Source organism: Plecotus auritus (assembly GCF_963455305.1).
Source record: "Plecotus auritus genome assembly, chromosome: 6".
NCBI classification, from domain to species: domain Eukaryota; kingdom Metazoa; phylum Chordata; class Mammalia; order Chiroptera; family Vespertilionidae; genus Plecotus; species Plecotus auritus.
In genome coordinates, this window is record NC_137773.1 from 170717137 (window position 1) to 170743265 (window position 26129).

Genomic DNA, 26129 nt, shown 5'->3' on the forward strand with positions numbered 1-26129 from the left:
TTTCTGTAAGTTCATTGTTGGTGTATAGAAATGCCATAGATTTCTTGGTGTTAATTTTGTATCCTGCTACATTGCCGAATTCATTTATTAAGTCTGTTAGTTTTTTGATGGAGTCTTTCGGGTTTTTTATGTACAATATCATGTCATCTGCAAATAAGGACAGCTTTACTTCTTCTTTTCCAATTTGGATGCCTTTTATTTCTTCTTCTTGTCTAATTGCAGTGGCTAATACTTCCAGTACTATGTCAAACAGGAGTGGTGAGAGTGGGCATCCCTGTCTTGTTCCTGTTCTTAGGGGAAATGGTTTTAGTTTTTGCCCATTGAGTATGATGTTAGCTGTGGGTTTATCATATATAGCTTTTATGATGTTGAGGTATGATCCTTCTATTCCCACCTTGTTGAGAGTTTTTATCAAGAAAGGGTGTTGGATTTTGTCAAATGCTTTTTCTGCATCAATTGATATGACTATGTGATTTTTATCTCTCAATTTGTTTATGTGATGTATCACATTTATTGATTTGCGGATATTGAACCATCCTTGCATTCCTGGGATAAATCCTACTTGGTCATGGTGTATGATCTTTCTGATGTACTGCTGGATCCTATTTGCTAGAATTTTATTGAGGATTTTGGCATCTACATTCATGAGGGATATTGGCCTGTAATTCTCCTTCATTGTGTTGTCTTTATCTGGTTTTGGTATTAGGGTGATGCTGGCTTCATAGAAGGAGCTGGGAAGTGTTCCTTCCTCTTGAATTTTTTGGAATAGTCTGAGGAGGATAGGTTTTAGTTCTTCCTTGAATGTTTGGTAGAACTCTCCTGTGAAGCCGTCTGGCCCCGGGCTTTTGTTTGCCGGAAGCTCTTTGATGACTGCTTCAATTTCTTCCATAGTTACAGGCATGTTGAGCTGTTTAGATTCTTCCTGATTGAGTTTTGGAAGGTTATATTTTTCTAGGAATATGTCCATTTCCTCCAGGTTGTCCAGTTTGTTGGAATAGAGTTGTTCGTAGTATTTTTTAACAATCCTTTGTATTTCGGCGGGATCTGTTGTTATTTCACCTCTTTCATTTCTGATCTTGTTTATTTGGGTCCTCTCCCTTTGCTTCTTGGTGAGCCTGGCTAGAGGTTCATCAATCTTGTTTATCCTTTCAAAGAACCAGCTCTTGGTTTTGTTGATCTTTTGTATTGTTTCTTTGGTCTCTATGTCGTTTATCTGTGCTCTGATCTTTATTATTTCCTTCCTTCTGCTTACACTGGGCTTTTCTTGTTGCTCTTTTTCTAACTCTTTGAGTTGTTGGGTTAGGTAATTTATTACCCCTGTTTCTTGTTTTTTGCAGTAGGCTTGTAGAGCTATGAACTTCCCTCTCAAGACTGCTTTCGCTGTGTCCCATAGATTTTGGATTGTAGTGTTTTCATTGTCATTTGTTGTCATGATGTTTTTTATTTCTTCTTTGATCTCTCTGGTAACCCAGTCATGGTTTAATAGCATGCTGTTTAGTCTCCATGTGTTTGATTTCTTTGGGTTGTTTTTATTGTAGTTGATTTCCAGTTTTATGCCACTGTGGTCTGAGAAGATGCTTGATATGATTTCTATCTTCTTGAATTTGAAGAGACTTTGCCTATGTCCCAACATATGGTCTATCTTTGAAAATGACCCATGTGCGCTTGAGAAGAATGTATATTCTGTGGCTTTGGGGTGAAATGTTCTGAAGATGTCAATTAATTCCATCTGGTCTAGTGAGTCATTTAGGATTGATGTTTCTTTGCTGATGTTTTGTTTAGAGGATTTGTCCAATGGTGATAGTGGGGTATTAAAGTCTCCTACTATGATTGTATTGCTGTCAATGTCTCCCTTAATATCCTCCAGGAGTTTTTTTATGTATTTGGGTGCTCCTGTATTGGGTGCATATATGTTTACCAGAGTTATTTCTTCTTGTTGGATTGCTCCCTTTAGTATTATGAAATGGCCTTCCTTATCTCTTGTTATGTCCTTCAGTTTGAGATCTAATTTGTCAGAAATAAGTATTGCTACCCCAGCTTTTTTTTCAGTTCCATTTGCCTGGAAAACCTTTTTCCATCCCTTCACCCTCAGTCTGTGTGCGTCTTTTTTTCTGAGGTGGGTTTCTTGTAGACAGCAGATATATGGGTCGTGTTTTCTTATCCAATCTGTTACCCTATGTCTTTTGATGGGGGCATTTAATCCATTTACATTTAAAGTTATTATTGATAGGTACTTATTTGTCGCCATTCCTATTCTTTACCCCTGTGTTACTTCTTCGCTTCCTGTTTCTTTCTTTCTTTTTTTTTTTTTTTTTACAGTAGACCCTTTAGCATTTCTTGCATTGCTGGTTTGGTGGTAATAAATTCCCTTAGTCCTTTTTTGTCTGTGAAGCTCCTGATTTCACCTTCAATTTTGATTGACAGCCTTGCTGGGTACAGTATTCTTGGATTCAGCCCCTTCCTTTGCATGACTTTGTATATTTCATTCCATTCCCTTCTGGCCTGATGAGTTTCTGTTGAGAAATCAGTTGCTAGTCTGATGGGGGTTCCTTTGTATGTAACTTTCTGTCTCTCTCTTGCTGCTTTTAAGATTCTTACTTTGTCGTTGGTGTTTGCCAATTTAATTATAATGTGCCTTGGCGTCGGTCTTTTGGGGTTCATTTTGCTTGGGACTCTGTGAGCTTCTTGGATTTGTGTGGGTTTTTTCTTCCCTATATCTGGGAAATTTTCTGTCATTATTTCTTCAAAGAGGTTTTCTATTCCTTGCTCAGCTTCCTTTCCTTCTGGAACCCCTATTATGCGGATGTTGTTTTGTTTCGTGTTGTCCCAAAGTTCCCTTAGACTCTCCTCCTGCCTTTTAATTTTTTTTTCTAGAAGTTGCTTTTCTTGGGTATTTTTTTCCATCTTGTCTTCTAGCTCACTGATGCGGTCCTCTGCTTCTTCTAGTCTACTCTTGATGCTTTCTATTGAGTTCTTACAGCAGCGATGTCATTTTTCATTTCTTCTTGGTTCTTCTTCATTTCCTCTTGGTTCTTGCTCATATTGTCGAATTTGTCTTCCATTCTTTTCAGCCACCTTATGACCATTTCTCTGAATTCTTTTTCTGGAAGGTTGCTTGCCTCCATTTCGTTTACTTCCTTTTCTGGTGATGCCTGCTTTTCTTTCATATGCGGGCTGCTTCTTTGTCTCCCCATGGTCTCTCTTCTCTGGGTGTCTGGTTATGTAGTTCTCTCTCTCCTGGGTTGATTTAAAGGCACAAAATACAGCACTACCAGGTACAACTCACAAGGCACTGAACAGGAATGTATTCACGATATTAATAACCTCCAATAAAGGTGACCACCAGAGAAAGGCAAATTAGGTGATAGGAGAGAAAGAAGAAGAGGAAAAAAGAAAGAAAGAAAGAAAAAAAGAAAAAAGGAGTGTGAAAATGAAATTGGGAAAAGGGAAAGTAAAGAGAAAAAAAAAGTAAGAGAGACAAGAAAGTGACTAAGAGAGAAAGGGGAACAGACTATATATATTGGGGATAAAACTCCAATAGAACAATCACTAATCCCAGCAAATGCCAGCAACAAGTGCCTGGGGATTAATACAAACTACAACACCAACTAATATGGATTGAGGCAAGGGAAAGCTGAAGCACAAAACAAACAAAAAAATAAACAAAAGAAGAATAAGCAAAACAATCTCACAAAAACAGCATAAAAATTGGATATAATCTACATTCAAGCAAACAACAACAAAAGGACAGAGAGAAGGACAAGTTTATGGATAGCTCAGACAGCGAAGGGAGAGGTGTATGTGGACTTGGAGCAGGGGATTAGAGATTAGATATGTAAGTAGGGTGAAATTTTAACAAGGGGTAAACAGAAAGAATAGGGAAAATCTAAAGCAGTAAAAGGGTAAGACAAACAGGACACTGAAAAGGGGGAGGTTGGGAAGAGAGTGATGGCCTAAAAGTAGAGTTGAGATAGAGTAAAACGATGCTAAAGGAAAGATAAAAAATAGAATGTAGAACCCTAATCCCAAAATAAAATGAAGAGAAAATAAAATGACACTTTAAAAAAAAAAAAAAGATAAAATAGCAGTAGTAATAATACGGATTGAAAATAAAAATGTAATCATTAAAAAGGTAAAATCAAGTGATGAAAAAAGAAAAAAAAGTTTCTTGATTAAAAGATGCAAAAAATGAAAATAAAAAAAAAATAAAAAAATAAAAAAATAAAAGGTAAAAATAAAATGTGCAGTAGTGAAGGTCATTCACTTCCTCTGTTTTTCTGTTTGGCACGCCTGTTTCTCAGTCCAGACAGTATTGCAGTTCCCTGCGATCCACTGCTCTTCGGTGTTGTAAGCCAGTCCTGATTTTAAGTAGGCGGTGTGTCTTAATTTCTCGTATTCCTTTATTTTTGATTACGCAAGAGTCAATTTGTGATTCAGCCCCTGGGTGGCAGTGTTTCTGGATTGACTTCCGGGTCTATCTATGGCCTCTCTAGGCAGTGTTAGAGCCTTCTTTCCCTGTGGCACTGCCACCGGCCTGTGGGCGTGGTCTGCCTCAGAGCTGACTCTCTGATGGTCACTCCCCGCTCCGATCCCCAGGTTCCAGAAAAACAACTTTCCCCTGCAGTCTCCCAGGGTGTCCCCAACTGGGTGATCCTATGTATTGGGCTTAGTAATCAGAAGCAAGGATTTGAAGAGGAAAAAGCCCAAGTGTGCGAACTCCAGGACTGCGAGTAAACCCAGGCACAAAGGGAGCGCACGGGCTGCGCGTAAGTCTGGACAGCCTGAAATTCTTAGGGTGTCCCTGCACTTCAGATCAAAATGGGTTGCTTTTTAGAGTGCCCTTCTCTTAGCAGCTCTGAGGACCCCTTTCCACAATCACAGATCACGCCAGCCCCTACAGCCACGGACTTTTCTAGGCACAGACTTCCCTGGTCCTCCAGCTCCCGCAAAACGCGCGTTCCTCTCTCCCGCCGGTCCAGAGACCTCACCTTATCCCAGGCGAAATCTGACCTTTCCGTAGTGGAGTGTAGAGCTTCTCTGAACCCGTGTGCTTGCGCCAGTTGGGGAGCGTTGTTCTGGGGCTCGCAGCTGTTCCTGGGGTGCCGCAGTTGTGGATTCTCAGGCTTCAGATAAGCTCCACTTTCCGGATCAAGATGGCGCAGACTCCGCGTCCAAGCCCGCAGCTCCGGGAGGGGACCCAGCCGCAGTTGGTGCTGCCAGGTCAGGGGAACCCCGTTCAGCAGTCCCCCACCTCCTTCTGGAATTCAGCTGTCTCCCAACCAGCCAACAAACACTCCTTGTGCGTCCCTCAGCTGTTCTTTCTTTCTGCTCCGGGACAAGGCTCGGAACACGTCTGTCTATTCCGCCGCCATTATTCCGCTGTCTTCTTTCTTTTTTGTCTAATCACATCAACATCAACACATGTTTATTCTTCTTTGCCAGGCCTTGAATTAGTAACTGTGGGAAAATACAAAAAAAAAAGAATAGCTGATCCCTGCTCTTTAGGAACCCCAAACACAGCTGGGGACCCAAGATGGAAATGTAGAAAATCACCCACATGAAATACGAAAATGCTGGCTTTGTTGGCTTGGGTTCTGCTCAAAAGCAGAGTTGGGGAGGGATCTGAGGGCAGGTAGCTTCTTCTGGGAAGTGATCCTGTGGGAAAGGGGCAGAGAAGGAATCAGACCCAGAAAGAATGAAAGAGGAAGGGGAGAAAGCCCACCCAAGGGTGCATAATCGAGGTGGTCAATCCATGAGCACCTGGGCTAGTCCCACGGGGCCTCTGAGACACTGTGTAGAACGCAAGACGGAAGGAGGGCGCATTTACCCTCCAGCTCCTAGCTCCCATTGGTCAGGTGGAGGCTGAGCAAAAGAGTGAACGGAAAGGGTGTGACAGGGACATGCCTCCATAAAACCATGCCGGACTCACCAGCAAAAAGGCAGCCTGTGGGCTGGGACTTCTGTCTGCTTTCGTCACTGTTGCGTTCTGAGCACCAGGAACAGTGCCTGCCTCACAGTACTTGCCCAGGCAATAGAGACGAAAGCAATGAAATAGGAGATCAGGTCAACCATAGAACACATTATTAAAAAGTATGTGCAGGAAAAACCAAGATGGCGGCATAGGTAAGCACCTAAACTGCTGCCTCGCACAACAATTTCAAAACTACAACTAAAAGACAGAACGGACACCATCCAGAACCACAGGAAAGCTGGCTGAGTGAAAATTCTACAACTAGAAGGAAAGAAAAAAGCTCACAGAGAATTGGAAGTACGGCAAAGGGTCTTTGTGCGCGCAGAGAAGAAGGGCGGCTGAGAGCCTGGCTGACTTTCTCTGGCGGAAGGGGAAGGAAGCCCCCGACTGCACTGAACCCCAGTTATGACTGCACTGAACCCCAGTCCCAGGTGAAACCCCGTGGACCAAGGCTCATACAGGGGGAGTCTGGACTGTCAGGTAGAGAGAAAGGCACCCGGAGACTCGGAGACCCGGGGGAGACCCGGGGGAGCCGCGGCAGGCAGGGTTCTGGAGGCGTGCGCATGCCAGTGCGCACAAAGGCTGTGGAGGTTGCCACAGGCTTTCCCTAGTGGAAGGGAGTCAGAAGCTCCTGATTGCACTGAGCCCCAGTTCTGACTGCACTGAACCCCAGTTCCAGGCAAGCCCCTGGGGACCCACGCTCTTGTGGGGGGAATCTGGACTCTTGGGCGGAGACTCGGGAGCCAGGAAGGCAGAGGACTGCAGGTGCGCACGCGCGCAAGGGCAAGGCTGACTGGAATCCAAGACTGTCTGCTCCGCCCTGAGACTCTGCCCCATCCAAGCTGAGCACAGAGGCTATTGCAATTTGGCAAGTCTAATCCTATAAGGCTGTCTCCAGCACCAAACTTCTCCCAGTGTACACACAGCTGATCCTTACAGCCAACTGGCCTGGAGGTCAATTCCTCCCAGTGATACCAACAACAATCAAGACTTAACTACAACAAGGTTGTACACACAGTCCACAAAGGGGTGCACCAAGAGTGTCCACCTCAGGTTAACTGAGGAGGCCGACCCACTGGGCCATATAGGAAACCTAGCACACAAATCTACCCTACCAACTCAGGGAAGCAGTGAAAATGTGGCGTCAAAGAAGCAGATCACAAACGAAAGAAATGGAGGAAAACAAACGACTGGATATAGAATTCAAAACCACGGTTATAAGGCTTTTCAAGAATATCCTAGAAAAGGCCGATAAATACAACGAGACCCTCGAAGATATGAAAAAGGACCAACTAGAAATTAAACATACACTGACTGAAATAAAAAATATTATACAGAGACCCAACAACAGACTAGAGGAACACAAGAATCAAATCAAAGAATTGAAATACAAAGAAGCAAAAAACACTCAACCAAAAAAGCAAAAAGCAAAAAAAAAAAATCCAAAAAGTTGAAGATAGTGTAAGAAGACTCTGGGACAACTTCAAGTGTACCAACATCAGAATTATGGGGGTGCCAGAAGAAGAGAGAGAGCAAGATACTGAAAACCTATTTGAAGAAATAATGACCGAAAACTTCCCCCACTGGTGAAAGAAATAGACTTACAAGTCCAGGAAGCGCACAGAACCCCAAACAAAAGGAATCCAAAGAGGACCACACCAAGACACATCATAATTAAAATGCCAAGAGCAAAAGACAAAGAGAGAATCTTAAAAGCAGCAAGAGAAAAACAGTTAATTACCTACAAGAGAGCACCCATACGATTGTCAGCTGATTTCTCAACAGAAACTATGCAGGCCAGACGGGAGTGGCAAGAAATATTCAAAGTGATGAATAGCAAGAACCTACCACCAAGATTACTCTACCCAGCAAAGCTATCATTCAGAATTGAAGGGCAGATAAAGAGCTTCACAGATAAGAAAAAGCTAAAGGAGTTCATCACCACCAAACCAGTATTATATGAAATGCTGAAAGGTATTCTTTAAGAAGAGGAAGAAGAAAAAAGTAAAGATAAAAATTATGAACAACAAATACATATCTATCAACAAGTGAACCTAAAAATCAAGTGAATTAAAAACCTGAGGAACAAAATAATCTGGTGAATATAATAGAATCAGGGGCATAGAAAGGGAGTGGACTGATAATTCTCAGGGGGAAAGGGGTATGGGGGGTTCATGAAGAGACTGGACAAAAATCATACACCTATGGATGAGGACAGTGGGGGGGAGGTAAGGGCAGAAGGTGGGGTGGGAACCGGGTGGAGGGGAGCTATGGGGGGGGGGGGAAAGGAGAAACAATTGTAATAATCTGAATAAAGATTTATTTAAAAATAAAAATAAAATAAAAAGTATGTGCAGCCGAAACCGGTTTGGCTCAGCGGATAGAGTGTCGGCCTGTGGACTGAAGCGTCCCAGGTTCGATTCCGGTCAAGGGCACGTACCTTGGTTGCGGGCACATCCCCAGTGGGACGTGTGCAGGAGACAGCTGATTGATGTTTCTCTCTCATCGATGTTTCTAACTCTCTATCCCTCTCCCTTCCTCTCTGTAAAATATCAATAAAATATATATTTTTTTAAAAAGTATGTGCACAGCCCTGGCTGGTTTGGCTCAGTGGATAGCGTGTTGGCCTGTGGACTGAAGGGTTCCAGGTTCGATTCTGGTTAGGGGCGCATGCCCGGATTGTGGGCTTGATCCCCAGTAGGGGACGTGCAGGAAGCAGCCAATCAGTGATTCTCATCATTGATGTTTCTATCTCCCTCTCCCTTCCTTTTTGAAATCAATAAAATATATGTGTGTGTGTGTGTGTGTATATATATATATATATATATATATATATATATTAAAGAATTAAGCCTGTTCTCAATAAAGCTGGAAAAAAATTTAAAGTAAGTATGTGCACAGGTCATTTTTCAACAATTTGTGTGTCTATGTCGCTTTGTGCCAGGTATTGGATGGACTAGGGCGACTGGCGTAGTGAACAAACAGGTACAGTCCTGGCCCAAATGGACCTTTCAGTCCAGGAGAGAAGAGTTCGATGATATGACACACACACTCCATTAGCTTATGACAAGTGCCACGAAGAGAAGGATGCAGGCACTAGAAGTAGAATAACAGGAGGAGTTCTGAAAGATGGGTTGGTTGGGGAGGACCTGACTAAGAAGGTGACACTGAAGTTGAGGTCCAGAGGAAGAGCGGGAGCCAGCCATGCAAAGGGCAGGGGACAGCATCAGCCAGGAAAGCCCTGCAGTGGCTGGAGCCATGGGGAGGAGTCAGACCTCGGGCCTGTGACCATTTTGGTAAGGAGAAAGGAGTTTTAGGTAAGGGAGTGATGTGGTTAAATGCACTTTTTAAAAAATTGTCTAAAGTTTTACATATGTCTCCTTTTTTCCCTGATTGACCACCCCTCACAGCTATTCCCACCCTAGGCTAGGTCCCCCCCCCGCCCCCGCCTGTGTCTGTGCCCATTGGTTATGCTAATATGCATGCATACAAGACTTTTGGTTGCTCTCTAACCTCCCCCCTCCCCTGCCATTTGTCTCTGGATCTATTCCTGTTCATCAAATTATGTTGATCATTATATCCCACATATGAGTGAGATCATGTGATATTTATCTTTCTCTGACTGGCTTATTTCTCTTAGCATAATGCTCTCCAATTCCATCCATGCTGTTGCAAATGGTAAAAGTTCCTTCTTTTTTATAGTGGCGTAGTATTCCATTGTGTAGATGTGCCATAGTTTTTTAATCCACTCATCTGCTGATGGGCACTTAGGTTGTTTCCAAATCTTAGCTATTGTTAAATGCACTTATTTCAAAGCCCCCTCCACACCCTGTGTGTAAGACGGGCTCATTTGAATAATCAGGAACAGGAAGTGGCTGTGGAGGTTGTGAGGAAGGCCAGACAACTTCAGGGCCAGCGAGGGACGCTGAGCTCCCACGGCTTCCACCTCTACCATCAGGGCCACCAGTGAGACCTCTGAACATCCTTATCTTCCCTTCCACAACCCATTATGAAGGAACCATCTATCAAAACTCCTCTAGATTCTATTTGTTTCCAAGATATACATATTCTCGGGATAATGAGTGTCCTTTATTACTTCCTGATTAGGACATATTTGTTCAAATTGGATTATTTTGTCATACAACTACTACTTTTTAAAAATATATATTTTTATTGACTCATCAATAAAAATATATTTAAAAAGTATATCAATGATGAGAGAGAATCATTGATCAGCTGTCTCCCCCACGCCCCCCACTGGGGATTGAGCCTGCAACCCAGGCATGTGCCCCAGGTATGTGCCCTTGACCAGAATTGAACCTGGGACCCTTCAGGCCACAGACGGACACTCTATCCACTGAGCCAAACCAGCTAGGGCCATACAACTACTTCTTATCTCCAAGTTCTAGAATTCCAGATTACATTAGATTACTGTTGACAACCACTAATGGACTTTGAGTTCATCTACTCCTCTTTCTAAATTAGAGTCTTAATTTTAGTTTATCTTTTTTTAAAATATATTTTTATTGATTTCAGAGAGGGAGAGGGAAAGAGATAGAAACATCAATGATGAGAAAGAACCATTGATCGGTTGCCTCCTGCACGCCCCCTACTGGGGGTCGGGTCCACAACCTGGGTATGTGCCCTTAACTGGAATCAAGCCTAGGACCTTTCAGTCCACAGGCTGATGCTCTATCCACTGAGCCAAACCAGCTAGAGCAATTTTAGTTTATCTTGATAGAAAAATACCTTTGCTCTTTTAATCCCTTAGTTGCTCCTATATAAATCTTTTTGAAATCATATGCCTTTCTGAGTTCCTGGTAGATGAACTCATTTTAAGTGTTGCAATATTCTCCTAGCTGCCTTTTTCCTAGTGTTGTGCATCTATTTTTGTTTTACTTCCCCCTGAGCAAGGATTCTTTACCCAGGGTCCATGGAGGTCCAAGGGTAGGTGTCAGGTTAATCTGTTAGAGTGGACTAAAGTAATGTAATAAGTAAACCTAAAATGTAATGGCTCAACACCATGGTTTATTTCTTGCTCAGGCACAGCCTAGAGTGATTGCAAATTGATAGAGGAGCTCTGCTCTATACACTCATTAAAGGACTTGGGCTAATTGTGGCTCTGCCATCTTAGGTCACCCATGGGCATGAACTTCTCCATTAGGGACTGGGGTAAAGAGCATGGAAGAGCATGTATGGGAGGTTTCAGGAGCCAGGCCTGCAGGAGTGAAAACCTCACTGGGCTCAGATTTCACCAGCTAGAGGATTTAGTCACATGGCCACATTTAGCTGCAAGGGAGGCTGGGAAATGTAGTCTAGTTGAGCTACCAGGAAGAAGGAGAGTACAGACCTTGGTGCTCAGCTGGAATTTTCTTCCAAAGGGGATCTGAGAAATGGGCACACACACAAAATATATTTTTTAATTCAATTTATTTTGTGTTATTTTGAAAATATAGCCTTGCTGGCATGGCTTAGTTGATTGAGCGTCATTCCATGCACCAGGAGGTCGATTTCAGATCAGGGCACATGCTTGGGTTGCTGGCTCGATCCCCGGTGGGGGGCGTGCAGGAGGTAGTCAGTGGATGTTTCTCTCTCATTGATGTTTATCTCTCTTTCCCTTTCCCTTCCTCTCTCTGAAATAAAAATAAATAAAAAAACCCGTATTTTATAAAAGAAAATATAAGGAAAATTGGTTCAAGTGATAAGCTTATGATTTTACTTCACTTTATGCTTCACTAGGAAGCATGAGGTGATATGACTGGCCCGACTGGGACATATGACTATAAGGACTAGGAATTGGGGTCTGTTACCAAGGAAAGATGCCAGCACACTGGTCAGGCAATGTACAGGAACCATCATACCATCACATCATGCTATGACATCTGAAATAATTTATTGATCATAAGAACCGAGTAAAATCTATTGTAAGCGACACTGTTGGGGCTCTACCTGTACCTCTGTGGCCTTCTAGTTTAGTGTAGCCAGTACCAGCTGTCAGCGTGTGCGTATCTTTTATTAACTGCCTCCTCTGGTACAGAGGCCTGGGTGTTCCAGGGAATTGAAGATTTTGTTCCAGAAGGCCCTGTTCCCTTGTTCCCTAGGGCGATGTATGTTTTATGCTGGCTCCGGGACTTCCTCCACGTGATCAAGTTCTTTTTTTTTTTTTTTTTTTTTGCTTGATAAAACATCCTTTGTTGGCTTTCTTTCCCTGTCTCACATCTCTGCTCTCCTGCCCAGGTGTCTTGGGATCATCAAATCAATTGCTTGCATATCTCCGGGGCTTCTTTTGGGGGAACCCACAATGAGACACCCGCTACCCTGCCCCGACTATCATGCATGTTGGCCAGTGTTGGTGCTTAGCACAGACGGTTGGAAACTGTCCAAACAAAGCCAAGAGCCGCAAGGAAACTTCTGTAGACACGCTGAGGTTATGGCACACTGGGAGATGAGGTGAGGGCAGGAGGGTCAGCGGTTTCGGTGCTGCAAGGACTATGAGATGAAAAGAAAAGTAACCATTTTGCACGGCTCAGCATCAGCAAGTAGAACACTTCCTCCCGGTGTTGCTAAATTTATCACATTCAGCAATATAAAGCAGTTACCCAATGTGATTAGACTCCTATTTCTGTGACTGGGCCTTAGGAATAAATAAGCCGACAACCTCAGCCTCCAGGTGGGGTACAGAACATGGCCAAGCTGGAGCTGAGTTAGCTAAGGGAATGGGGTGAGGGAAACAGTTTACTTCCTTTCTCCCAAACCCAGCCCACATGGACCACTTAGATGCAAGACACAGCAACAGCACACACTTAAAAAAAGGTATCAAATCAACAGGGGGGAATAACGATAAAGTATAATGAAGTCAAACCATAAACTATGACAAGAAGAAGGCCAATGAGTAATGGAGGGTTACAGGAACTTCAAAAAGTTAAATCCGCCCTTGCTGGTTTGGCTCAGTGGATAGAGCATCGGCCTGCGGACTGAAGGGTCCCAGGTTCCATTCTGGTCAAAGGGCACATGCCAGGGTTGTGGGTTTGATCCCTAGTAGGGGATGTGCAGGAGGCAACCAATCAATGATTCTTTCATCATTGATGTTTCTATCTCTCTCCTTCTCCTTTCCTCTCTGAAATCAATAAAAAAAATATTAAAAAAAAAAAAAGTTAAATCCCCTTTAGAAAAAGAAGAGTCCCAGACCAGGTGAAAAAAAAAAAGTCTTTCTGGTGTTTACTGAAGGTACATTATTTTTATTTATTTATTTTTAATTTATTTTTTTAAATATATTTTATTGATTTTTCACAGAGAGGAAGAGAGAGGGATAGAGAGTTAGAAACATCGATGGGAGAGAAACATCGATCAGCTGCCTCCTGCACACTCCCTCCTGGGGATGTGCTTGCAACCAAGGTACATGCCCTTGACCGGAATCAAACCTGGGACCCTTGAGTCTGTAGGCCGACGCTCTATCCACTGAGCCAAACCAGACAGGGCATGGTACATGATTTTTAAAAAGTCAAAAAGAATGGGAAGGACAAAAATATAACCAAGGATGCACAATACATTAAGCAAGGGAAAAGTAGGAAGAAAGCATAGGTGTCCTCAACGTCTCTAGACTTGCCTCTCTCAGCTCACAAGGCGGATCCACAGCAGGCCCCACTGTAGGAGCGCTGCCCTTTTCCCTGTAAACCTGAGGACGCTGAAAACGTGTTCATCTTCCAGAACTCTATGCCATTGTTCCTGGCGCTTCTGTGCTGGGGCTCTGACGGCTCATTGCAGGCCTCTGGTGTCCGTGCATCTCTCTAGTCAGTGCCACTTTGAGGCATCCCAGCTGGCTCCCCAAGCACAGCTAATACGAGGCTGTCATGTCTCATTAGTGATTACACGTCAGCCAAGCCAACCAGACAGAAGGCCTCGATGCTGTGATATGTCACTTATCTTCAAATTAATTGCTGAATTTTATGTAATTCTGATACAGTGGCAAATAAACTTTATTGTAGGGAAATGACAATGTACTCTCAAGTTCATATGGAAGAATACATACAGAAGAATATCCAAGACAATTTTTGTAAAGTAGTCCAGGGGCATTAATCCTGACCAGAAAGCAAAATATGACATAAAGTGACAGTCATTAGGGGTTATTTCTGCCATAGGAATAGATGAACACACCATTTGTGCAGAACTGAGAGCTGGAAAACAGGACAACGCATCTATGAGAATTTAGTTTTGTAGCTAGCAGGACTCCGTTCTCACTTCGTTTCAGTAGTCTTCGTTCTTTGGGAGTCCTGGATAATCAAATGGAAATACTTTTACTAGAAAACTGTGAGAAGGTTTGATTAATTACACAGTACCCACTGTGATATGGGTTTTAGGCAAAATCCTGGGACAATCCAGAGAAAGCAACGTTTGAAAAGATTCTCTAAATGTTCCATTCTTCTCTTAATTTGTTCTCAGTTCTTCCTCCTCTTTTAAAAGAGATGATCTTGAGAATAGAGCTCTAGGAGTGTTGTCGCATCCTTTGGTAGTCTAAGATTCTCAGCCATCACTAATACATTCAGCAGGTTTTTTTTTTTTAAGTTATATCATGAAAAATTTCAAACATAAAAATAGAATCATATAATGAGCTCCATGCATTCATCACCAGCTTCCTGAACAATTATTAGGGCTGAGCCAATCCATCTCTATCCTCACCCTATTCCCTCATCCCTTGAATTATTTTGAAGCAAATCCCAATCCCAGACATTTAACTTCACTTATTAATATTTCATTGCATAGCTTTAAAATATAAGAAGTCTTTTTACGACAAGTTACCCAAAATGTACATATTCTTATTGAAGTTGGGTTGACAAAATTAGTTGTGACTTGGCTTTTTTGAGGACTGGCCATGTTTCACAAAATCTTCAATTTCTTCTTTAGTTATTGTTATTTCTTCTCTATGTTTGAGGCAATGCTATTTGTTTGAATTTTGCTAAAAATATATCAGTTTCATCAAATTTTCTAATTCATTTTCAGGAAATTGCATCTAGCAAGAGACACCATTTGGAATCCAGCAGGTTACTTACTGCTGGAGGAGGAAATTGATGCTGCTGGAGAAGAGGAGGAGACTTGGAGGGGCAAAGGTCTCCTGTAGGTGAGGGGATGGACCAGGGAACCAGTGGGGGGGGCTGCCTTTACAAAGACGTGGCCCCTCCATCCTATGAGAGGGAAGAGAGTTACGGATTCGGAGCTATGCACATGGGTTGATTTAGTGATTCTGCCGAAAGTGATGAGACTATCAGAGATCGGAGGAGAGAGAAGCTGTGAAATAGTCAGCTCCACGGGGAAAAGTGATTTGTCTAAGGCAGGGGTGGGCAAACTTTTTGACTCGAGGGCCATAATGGGTTCTTAAACTGGACTGGAGGGCCGGAACAAAAGCATGGATGGAGTGTTTGTGTGAACTAATATAAATTCAAAGTAAACATCATTACATAAAAGGGTACGGTCTTTTTTTTTTTTATTTCAATAGTTTTATTCATTTCAAACATTTTAACAAGAAGAATGTAAACACTAATTATTATAATTTAAAACTTCAAAAAATGGAGGAATCATAGCACAATAACATACCTTATACTGAAGATGGCAAAGGCAAAATAAAATTGCCTAACAAAGGAAAGGTACAAAAGCCTTTCAAATTAAACTTAAATATAATAAAATAATTTAAAACTAAAACAAATAGAAAAGAACAAAATGTGTAAACAGTAAATTAAACATTTTCTTTAGTGCAACTTCCAAATTATGCCCGGGATGTAGATGTAGATGGCAATGTAGTTTGGGTTGAAAGGTTTTTGGTCTTTGAAACATCAACTTCAGTGGGAACAGTGTTGTTGGTCTCCTTTTTAGCTAATGCTCTGATCCTGTGCTCTCCAGGGGCGTGTCTCCCTACATCACCACGATAACGTGTCTACGCATTCCCAGGGTGATGTCGGGGGGACGCGTCCGCGGACATTACAAGGAGCCTCTGGAAGATTGAGAGGTTGTTCCTTCTACTGAATGGGTGGATATAAATCCGCCCACTCAGAAGAAGGAGCTGCGGCCGTGTTTCCCGACGTTGCCATGTTAACACTGCTGCTGGTGAAGGAGCGGAGGGGAGAGCAAGAGAACCCTCCGCTCTTTTGGCTCCGCGGGCCGGATAGAACAGCCGAACGGGCCGGATCCGGCCCGCGGGCCGTAGTTTGCCCACGGCTGGTCTAAGGAAATGTGGGATTTCCTGGAGGCCTGAGAGGCCATTTGAGATTGGCAGGTTGTAAATTTAGAGTAGGGCTAGGTCAGTAGGATAGTGTTTCTCTCCAGCCACAGCTGCTCCCATATTGACATAAAAGAGAGGGAGAAAGTGGGTTGAACCAAGGTCGTTTTTCCTCAGATGAGCTTAATGAAAGAGAGGGGCAGAGAGCATACACAAGAGTCGCTGTAGTGATTGGAGAGTGAAAACAAGAAGGACGTGGTGGACAATGAAGAAACCCTTTGAGGTGAGAAGATAGCCATGCCTGGAGAGGGTTGCCGGAGAAGCAATGTCTTCAGGGAACAGCCAGGGGCCTTTAAATCCAGAGGTCATGATGGAAGGACTGGGAAGGGCACAGTGGAAGGGTGTTAGGGAGACTGTTGCATAGAGTGTATCAGGATAAGAGTACAAGAGAGGAACGATGACCTAGGGATTCTCACTTCTGGGGCCATTAGTCCCTGCCGATGAATCTTTTTGCTCTCTGCTTTACTCCTTCTCTCTATGCAGAAAAATGGATTTGCTATTCAAAAGTTCCCCCGCTGGAAGGATTTTCTTTCTTTAGTCTTCAACAGCCATGTCTCTCTCTCTTTTTTAAAAAAATGTATTTTATTGATTTTTTACAGAGAGGAAGGGAGAGGGATAGAGAGTTAGAAACATCGATGAGAGAGAAACATCGATCAGCTGCCTCCTGCACACCCCCCACTGGGGATGTGCCCGCAACCAAGGTACATGCCCTTGACCGGAATCGAACCTGGGACCTTTCAGTTTGCAGGCCAACGCTCTATCCACTGAGCCAAACCGGTTAGGGCAACAGCCATGTCTCTTTGTCATTCACGTCTGTAATGCCAGAGCAGTCCATTCCAAGAAACCTTGCAGAGAACATGGTCATCCAGGCTTAAATTTTCCTTCCTTAGTCAACCGGTCAAAGGGAACTGCCCAAGAAGAAAAAGCTGTAAGACAGGATGGGGTTCACATGGATCACGAGTAGGCATGCTGGGAGGGTACCCAGCCTACTCAGGCAATTTACTAATACCATCAGCACCTGCAATTAGTGATGCGGTAACATTGGGCACTCCCATCTTTATGGCTTTGTGCATCATATACCGCAGTTCATGATAAGCAGCTCATATCCCAAGGGCACCTGAGGTCCAATGGTGTCTACCAGGGCCCTCTAACCAGGCAAGAATGGTTTCTTAAAGGGAGTTCTGTGGTGAAGAGCGGATGCTCTTTTTCAATTTCATAAGCAGCACTCCTGCGTGATGTTCTGTGGGCTGGTGAGATGGCCAGTGTCACTATGGGCTAACCTGGGGCACGGAGCTAGAGTGGACATAAACAACGATGGAAACTTTAAAAGTATACTACTCACTCTATCAGGTGAAAGGAAACTACTTTTTGTGTTTGCTACATACCTGGATAGAGAAAACCGCATTTGCCAAATAAGTCACATACCAGATGCTAGGAGGGTCAATTACTCCAGTAAGGTGACCATCTCTGGAAGAGCAGCTGCAATTTAAATCACCAGCTGATGAAGCCTGTGGTAATCCCACGTCATTTTTCACGATCTTGTGTCCTTGTCGATCTCGATGATTCAATAGGAATGTGATGGCAAGTGTTACGCCTCTTGCAATCTCTGATAGTAGCAAATCCCAGGTGGAGGCAGTATTTGCTATTTCAGTGGGTAGGAGTAGCTAAAGGAGTGTCCTTTTAACCACATGTCCCACATTTTACAGCTCATGGAGTATATATTCTGCGCTGCTAACTGTATCTCCACTCCACATTCAGGACCTGGTTGAATAATAATCACTGGGTATGTCTGGAGTCCTGCTGGGCCCACAGGGAAATGGACATTGACAAATCTCATTTATCACCTAACACCCCGCTTTCTCATTCTGATTGATGGGCCCAGTGGATTCTGGGACCCCTGGTATTACTGTTACCTCAAAGCTAGTGTCCAGTATTCTCCAACTACACATTCTACTCCAGGGACAATATTTCTCTCCTTTCAGTTGGCTCGAGGAGGAAGAATACTATCTCTTCATTCACTGCTGTAGACTCCAGAGCTAATGTAGTTCCCGACATGGGGTAGGCCCTCGGCTTATATCTGTGAGTGAATGGATGGGTAACAGGTATGATTCCTTCTGCTCCTGCTGCTAGGGTGATGCGGACTCCAGAGTCATGATGTCAGACTTTTTCTCTTGTGAATTGATGTTTAGCAGCCACAGCCAGGCAGTTAGTGCAGCTCAGTGCTTCAGGGCTTCGACTCTGACTCCTGGACACACACACTGCGCGGCCTGATCCTCACCATTTCCCCTCTTTAGGTTTTCGTGTCATCTCTGCCCCTCCCCTCTCTGCAGGTAATTTTTCTTTCTTCTGTATTATCAAATTTTAACACCCACGTTATTAAGAACCATCTCCAACTCATTCAAAAAGAGAGAGCTCAACAGAACAAAATCAATAAGCCAGAGACAGAGCTTAATGTGCATATTAAGGAACTGATCTATAATGAAGGAGAGTTCTGGGCTTCGTAGAAGAGGCAAGAAGGGAAACAGAGCTATAGGCAGAGTCCTAGGGAGGAGAGTGGTACATGGTGACTTGTGGGAAGGATGCCTCAGGGTGTGCAGAACAAAATGTGCCACGCTCCATTTTGTCCATGTAAATTAGATGTGTACACATATATAAAATTTATCACATGTAAATACACATATATACATACACATACATATTAAATATATATGTGTATAATATATAATCTTGAAATATATTCAATTAAGATTTATGATGTACAGATAGAATAGGTAGTAGGTATGTGGTTCCAAATGCAAGCTGTGCGGATTGCATCTCTTATACCCAGTTCTGCACCCACCCACCTCCCCTCCACAGAGTCAGCAGCTTCCTTCAGGAGATGTCCGAAAAGTTCTTGGCACATGTATGCAAATACCTACATATATATATTTGCCCCTCTTTTCTTTTATCTCCACAAATGGTAGTATACTACACTACACGTTATGCGCCTCGGTTTTTCTCTGCAATAATAAGTCTGGGAGATATTTTCATATCATACACAAAGAACAAATTTATTTCTAATTTAATCCGTCTCCTGCTGATGGGCATTTGAGTTGCTACCAATTTTTTTAAAATTACAAACAAGGCCGCGATGGATACTTTTGTGCCGTTTTGCAAATGTAAGCATATGTCCTTAGGGCAAATGTTTAGAAGTGGACTTGCGGGTCAGTGGAGATGTGCATTTGCCAATTTGATAGATATTGACAAAGTGCTCTCCCATCAGTCATGTCAAAGTGCCTGCTTTCTAACACCCTTACCACCACCATGTCTAACACCCACTTTTAAGCTGTTTCCTTTCTGTGCTGTAACCTCCCTCTGTTGCCAGTAAAAGTCTGTATCACACAGTAACATGGGCTTTGGGAATGAAGAAGAAAGCTCTGTCAAGTACATGAGGGGAAGCAGGGCCAGAGGCAAATAGCATGTGCTGGAGATAAGATGGTAAAAATGAACAAGCCTTAAGAAATTTGTTGCAGAAAGTGACCCTCCCCCCCCCCCAAAAAAAAACCAAAAACACAACAAATAAAAAACAAACCACATGGTTTCCCTGAAAAATCTAATCCGCCTGGGAGTTGCTACAACACGTGTGATAGATGCTAGCATGATTAATTCTGTTATTAAAAATCTGGGCTTATAATTCAGGGTCGTTTATAGCAGGATAACTTAAAATGTTCTGGGTCATTAGTACCTTTGAGAATCTGATCAAACCCATGTCCTCTCTAGCCAGAAAAATGCACATGCACACAAAATTCTAACCATTTTAACAGGTTCATGTATGGGCTGGAGACATCCAAGGAACCTAGGGTAAGATGTACTGGGATTTGATAGGTTCTGACATTAACGATTTAAGCTGTTTATCAAAACTCGGAATGAACTAGTTGATATCTCATTTTATGTCTCCATTAACTAGGAAGTGATCTATGAGGAAACGTTTTTCATATCAAATGTTAAGTGCAGGCATACTTTGGAGATATTGCATGTTTGGGTCTAGACCACCATAATAAAGGGAGTAGCACAATAAAGCAAGCCCCAGTCATTTTGCTGGTGGTGGGTCTTGCCTTGTAAAAAAAAAATGCAATACCCATGAAACGCAATAAAGTGGAATGCAATAAAATGAGGTGTGCCTCTACACCAGTGGTTCCCAACCTTTTTTTTGGCCATGCCCCACATAAGCATCTCTAAAATCCTGATGTCCCTCTCCCCCGTGACATATAATTCTTATTATTCAAAATGTGAACTCCTATTCAGGTGGAGGAAGCCTAAAAGGCCATTAACTTGGTCTAAACAAGCTTTCAAAGAACATGGTATCCATGAAAAAGAAAAATAAAAGAACAAAAGGACAATTGAAGAAGTACTGAGGAAGAAAGCACTAAGAACTTGTTAAAAAATAATTTAAAGTGATATGAAAAAATTGCAAGTTTCAAAACATATAATAGAGAACTGAAATGAATAAATATATCAAAATATATATTTATATACCTCATATGAGGCCCCTAAAACCATAAGAAATGCAAAAAATTCACTGTTAACTCATTCTTGAACTGCCACCCTTAAAAATCAAATTGCCGCCCCCCCCCCCCCCCCCGTGGGGCCCACTGCTCTACACAAAACTAACAATAAGGTTACTGAGAAGGCAGGAGGGGTTAGAAGTCAAAGAATAGGACATGTGTTTCACCTGAGATCAGAGACACAGTTTCTACAAGTTTGTAAAGCGTGGTCCCTTACCAGCAACATCTATTTCACCTGGAAATGCAAACATTTGGGCCTCATCAAGATCTACAGCATCAGAAGTTCTGTGGGTGGGGCCCAGAAATGCTTTCTCAAGCACTCTGTGATTCTGATGCTAAAGTTTGAGAAAAACTGCGCTTACGTACATGGAAGGAACAGGGGAGCTGGCGCTCAGGTGTCTGGGGGTTGGAATTAGAGGGCCTGGAGCTTTCCAAGCCATAAGCAATCAAATCGAGATCAGAGGATCTGGTCTGTTTTCTCAGGTACAAGAAGGAAGTAATCCCTAGCCTTCTCTTTTCTAAAGGGTGGGGAACCCGAAGAGCAGGCTTCTGAGCCCTTGGCTCCGGAGAGCGTCAGAAAGAAAAAGAATTGAAAGAAACGGGGGGAGGGCAGTGAAGAAATGACGAGAGCCCAGGGCCCCAGAGCCCCCAAATATGCAACTATAGCCAAGGTAGGTCCTCCTATGGGTCCAAGACCCCAATCCCCACACACCATAAAAGGACGGACGAACTGCCCGTCACCGACTCCTACTTCCAGCCTCCAGCCAATAGGAACCCAAACTGCTTAGCCAATCAGCGCCAGAGACTTCTTCCGGCGTCCTGCGTGCTGCCCTGGAGACCGGATGGGCGAATCCAAACGCGGAGGGGTGCTGAGTTGGCGAGGCCGGACGCTAACGCCTAGAGCCCCGCCTCCCTCCACCACTTTCTGCCCCGGTCCAGGGTCGGTGGACTCGTCCGAAGGCTGGGCGCGAGACCCTTTGGGTTGAGGGAGGTGCCCTAGCAGCCATACTTCCAGCCAATAGGAACCGAAACTGTTCAGCCAGTCAGTGCCCTGCGCTCTTTCTGGCGTTTTGCGTGCTGCCTTGGAGACGGGATGGACGAATCCAAACGCGGAGGGGCGCTGGACGCTCACGGCCTTACGCTGCTTCTGCGCGTCCCGCCTTGCTTCATTGCTTCGCCCCCGGTTTGGGGCCAGTGGACCCGTCCTAAGGGGGCCAGGATTCGAGACTTGCGCACCAGAGGGAGCCGTCTAGCTGGTCCGTTGCATCTCCCCCAGAGACCAGGTGAGCGGCAGTTTTAGGGGCGTAAGCCTGGATTCGGGGCTCCCTCAGCCTACGCGATAGAGACTGCGGGTCTGGAGGGGTGCTGCTCTTCTTCCCTCTCCCGCCATCCCTCGGTCCGAAGCCAGAGCAAGCGCAGAGCCTGCAGTGAATTCGGTCTGTAAAGGGCTGCGAGGAGGCGCACTTGTTGAAGTTCTCAGCAAAATGCCTTGCCGCCTTCTGGGTCTGCGGGAAAGGGTGACGCGGCCTGAGGTTCGCAAAGTTGAGCGAGCATCCCGAGGCCGAATTAAAACTGCTTGCTAGGCCCGGATTCCAGAGTTTCTGATTCAAGAGGTCTGGAACGGGGCGCGAGAATTTGTTTCTATCCCGTTCCCAGGTGTTGCTGATGCTGCTAGTGCGGGAGTTAAAAGGCGGGGATGATTGCGGGGAGGATCCCAGTCTTCACCTGCGTGCCCCTGGGTCTTGAATGCCGCATTTGCTTGTAGGTGTGATTTGCTCTGACTTCTGGCTTTTCAGATGATATCTAGGTGAACTTGTACATTAAAAGAGATATAAAAGATGCACCACGCGTTTAGAAAACGTGCAAGACTAAGCTGTCTGGGATTGCACACTTGGGTGAGAAAACGGTGAAGAAACCCAAGGAACTAATTAATGACTGTGAAAGTAAGGAGAGCGATTGCTTTTGAGGAGTAGGAAGAGTTGTGATCACTTAGGCTCATGGAGGGATTTCGGGGGTGGCCACAAAGTGCTATTCCTGACCTGGGTGGTGATTACAGCGCTGTACCTCTTATAATAATTCATTAAACTCTATTTTGTGGGATTTTCTGTATTTGTGTTTTATTTTACAATTTAAGAGGTAATACATTTTTAAAAATCCATAGTGGGAAGTCTATTGTGAGGCATGCCCTTAGACTGAGTCAAAAAGAATCTTAAAGTCACGGAATTTCAAACTTGGAAGATAACTTAGAAGGTCACCTTGGGTTCGAGGAATCAATTATTCATTTTACATAAAAACTTCAGCATCTTTATCTGGATGTATCCTAATGTAGCCAATTTATAAACATTTAAGTAAGGTCTCTTTATTTCTGGTTCAATATCTTCTTCATTTTAACAGTGTAATTTAATCACCCAGCTGTTGTGGCTCAATGGTTGAGTGTTGACCTGTGAACCAGGTGGGGTTTGCAGGAGGCAGCTGACTGATGACTCTCATCATTGATGTTTCTCTCTCTCATACCTCTCTGAAATCAATGAAAATATAAAAAATCTATTAAAAAATCTTGATTTAGCAAACTTTTCCTGTAAAGGGCCAGATAGTAAATATTTGAGTGTGTGAGCAGACCATGTGGTCTCTGTGTTACAACTACTCAACTCTGACACTGTAGCGTGAAAGTGGCCTTAACCAATATATAAATGAATTGGGCATAGCTGTGTTCCAATTAAACTTTATGTACAAAAACAGGCAACAGCCCTGACCGGTTTGGCTCAGTGGATAGAGCGTCGGCCTGTGGACTGAAGGGTCCCAGGTTCGATTCCAGTCAAGGGTATGTACCTTGGTTGAGGGCACATCCCCAGTGGGTGGTGTGTAGGAGGCAGCTGATCGATGTCTCTCTCTCATCGATGTTTCTAACTATCCCTCTCCCTTCCTCTCTGTAAAAAATTCAATAAAATATATATTAAAAAAACCCCACCACAAACCCAAAAAACAGGCAACAGGCTGAATTGGCCCAGGAACCAGTAGTTTGCTGAGTTCTGACTTCAAATAATATTATTTGTACAATATCTGTGGATTAGATGGAAATGCTGTCATTTCCATATTTATGAAGTATTTTTACATACATTGTTTCATTTGTTTCTCATAATTTGAGGGTTAGTGGGACATATACTGCCCCAGTCATTATACAGATGTGGACATAATGTGCTTTCCATTATAGCAAAGGTATCAAGATACATTGCCTGAAATTGCATTCATTTCATGATTTTTTGTTTTTTTTTGAAACAGCTGTCATTTTCATTATTTTTGTTAAGATCTTTAGGAAGTTGAATATTGGTTTGTGAATTGTTGTTTCTTTTATTTTTCCCAGATCTTTTTTCATCCTAAAAAAAAGAAAGACACTGGTATTCAAACGTACTTGTAGGTGTTGAATACCAGTGAATCATGAATTTATAGAATTATTAGACTTACTTACATATTACATATCCTGGGCTAATTAATCATACAAATAGCTTGCATTTATGTGTGTCATTTTTGTTTACATTTTAGGAGCTAGAGATGCTATTAGGCTGTCTTTCTATCAGGTGTGAGAAATTGGCCTGGAGATGCAAAACTTCGTTCTGTACGAGGAGATCGGCCGAGGAAGCAAGACCGTTGTCTATAAAGGGCGACGGAAGGGAACAATCAATTTTGTAGCTGTTTTTTGCACAGATAAGTGCAAAAGGCCTGAAATAACAAATTGGGTAAGTCGAGTATGTTTCCTTCCCTCTGGCAAAAGACAACGATGATTTGGTAGAATAAGTAGTATGGAAATAGAAGCCATTGAACTCACTATAGCAAGTGCCATGTTTCAATCTGGACGGGGCTACCCCTGCCTGTTTAGCGCCACCAATCCTGACTAATGACTGATAAACATGCCCCAAGTCATTAACAACTTCAGAGTTTTGTTTGTTTTGGTAAGAGTCGGGGAAAATATAGTCTGTATTAGTTCATTTACTTTTAAATTTAGTATGTGATTATGAAGCTTTCCAAAGGAAGGACTTTGGGTGAGGGTGACTTGGGTTTGAAATAGCTGTGCCACTTCACAGCCCAGGCTCCTTGGACCAAACCTGACTTTTTTCCCCTCCACTTTTTTGTTTATTGTGGTAAAATACACGTAACACAAGATTTACCATCTTAACCTTTTTTTTCTCTTTTGTTCATCCCCCCTCGAGGATGGTTTTTCTATTGATTTTTAGAGTAGAAGGGAGGGAGGAAGGGAGGAGAGGTAGAAAGAGACATGAATGTGAGAGAGACACATCAATTGGTTGCCTCTCATATGTGCCCCAGCTGGGGTCGGGGATCAAACCTGTGACCCAGGTACCTGCCCTTGACCAGGGATTAAACTTGAGACCCTTTGTTGCATGGGTAGACACTCTAACCACTTAGCAACACCAGCCAGGGCTACAGTAGCTTTTTTGATGTATACCTTTTGGCCATTTTCCTATGAATATTTCTTTTGCAATATTATATTTACCCAAAATACACAAAACTGTATTACACAAGTTTTGAAAAAAATCATTTTTAAGATTGTATGTTTCCATGTGACCAGCCTTCATAACCATCATTTTGATGTCCATAAAGAATTCCACCCAGTGAATTCCATTATTATCCATTTCCCGATTGTATATTTAGGTGTTTTTTATTTTTTTAAAAATATATATTTTATTGATTTCAGAGAGGAAAGGAGAAGAAGAAAGATAGAAACATCAGTGATGAGAGAGAATCATTGATTGGCTGCCTCCTGCACGCTCTGTACTGGGGACTGAGTCTGCAACCCAGGCATATGCCCTGACAGGGAATTGAACCGGTGACCTCTTGGTTCTTGGGTCGACGCTCAACCGCTGAGCCACACCTGGCTGGGCTATTTAGGTGCTTTTTAATAGATGCAAGGGTTTTAAGAACTTTTCTTAAAATGTGTGAATGTTGTGTGTTTTTATAGGTCCGTCTCACCCAAGAAATTAAACACCAGAATATCGTAACCCTTCACGAGTGGTATGAAACCAGCAATCATCTCTGGCTGGTAGTGGAACTCTGCACAGGTTAGCCACATTATGTGGTTTTAAAAAAATGTCAGATGTAGGTTTTGTTATTTTCCTTTCTTCTTTTACAGATACATGTTGATACTGTTGACTATGTTAACTTGATAATCTGTTGTTCAATGGATATTAGGGAAGGGTAAAGGCTAAGATATTTGATAAGGGGAAGATTTATATAATATTCAATTTGGAGTTCAACTTTACTTTGGTATAAAATATTACCAAACCACTTATGTGAAAATTTAGAAATATTGTTTAGTAGTAATTAATTTATCAAA

The 26129-nt window shown here is 43.0% G+C and overlaps 1 protein-coding gene across 1 annotated transcript in view; it reads left to right on the forward strand.

Moving 5' to 3' along the window:
- The first annotated feature begins 21984 nt into the window (after positions 1 to 21984).
- The window catches only part of ULK4 (unc-51 like kinase 4), a 282751-nt gene continuing 278606 nt past the window's right edge, over positions 21985 to 26129 (forward strand). Inside the window, exons 1-3 of the mRNA XM_080673858.1 lie at positions 21985 to 22065; positions 24323 to 24516; positions 25755 to 25854. Coding sequence (XP_080529984.1) covers positions 24379 to 24516; positions 25755 to 25854 — 238 coding nt within the window. The 5' untranslated portion in view covers positions 21985 to 22065; positions 24323 to 24378. The remainder of the gene's footprint in view (positions 22066 to 24322; positions 24517 to 25754; positions 25855 to 26129) is intronic.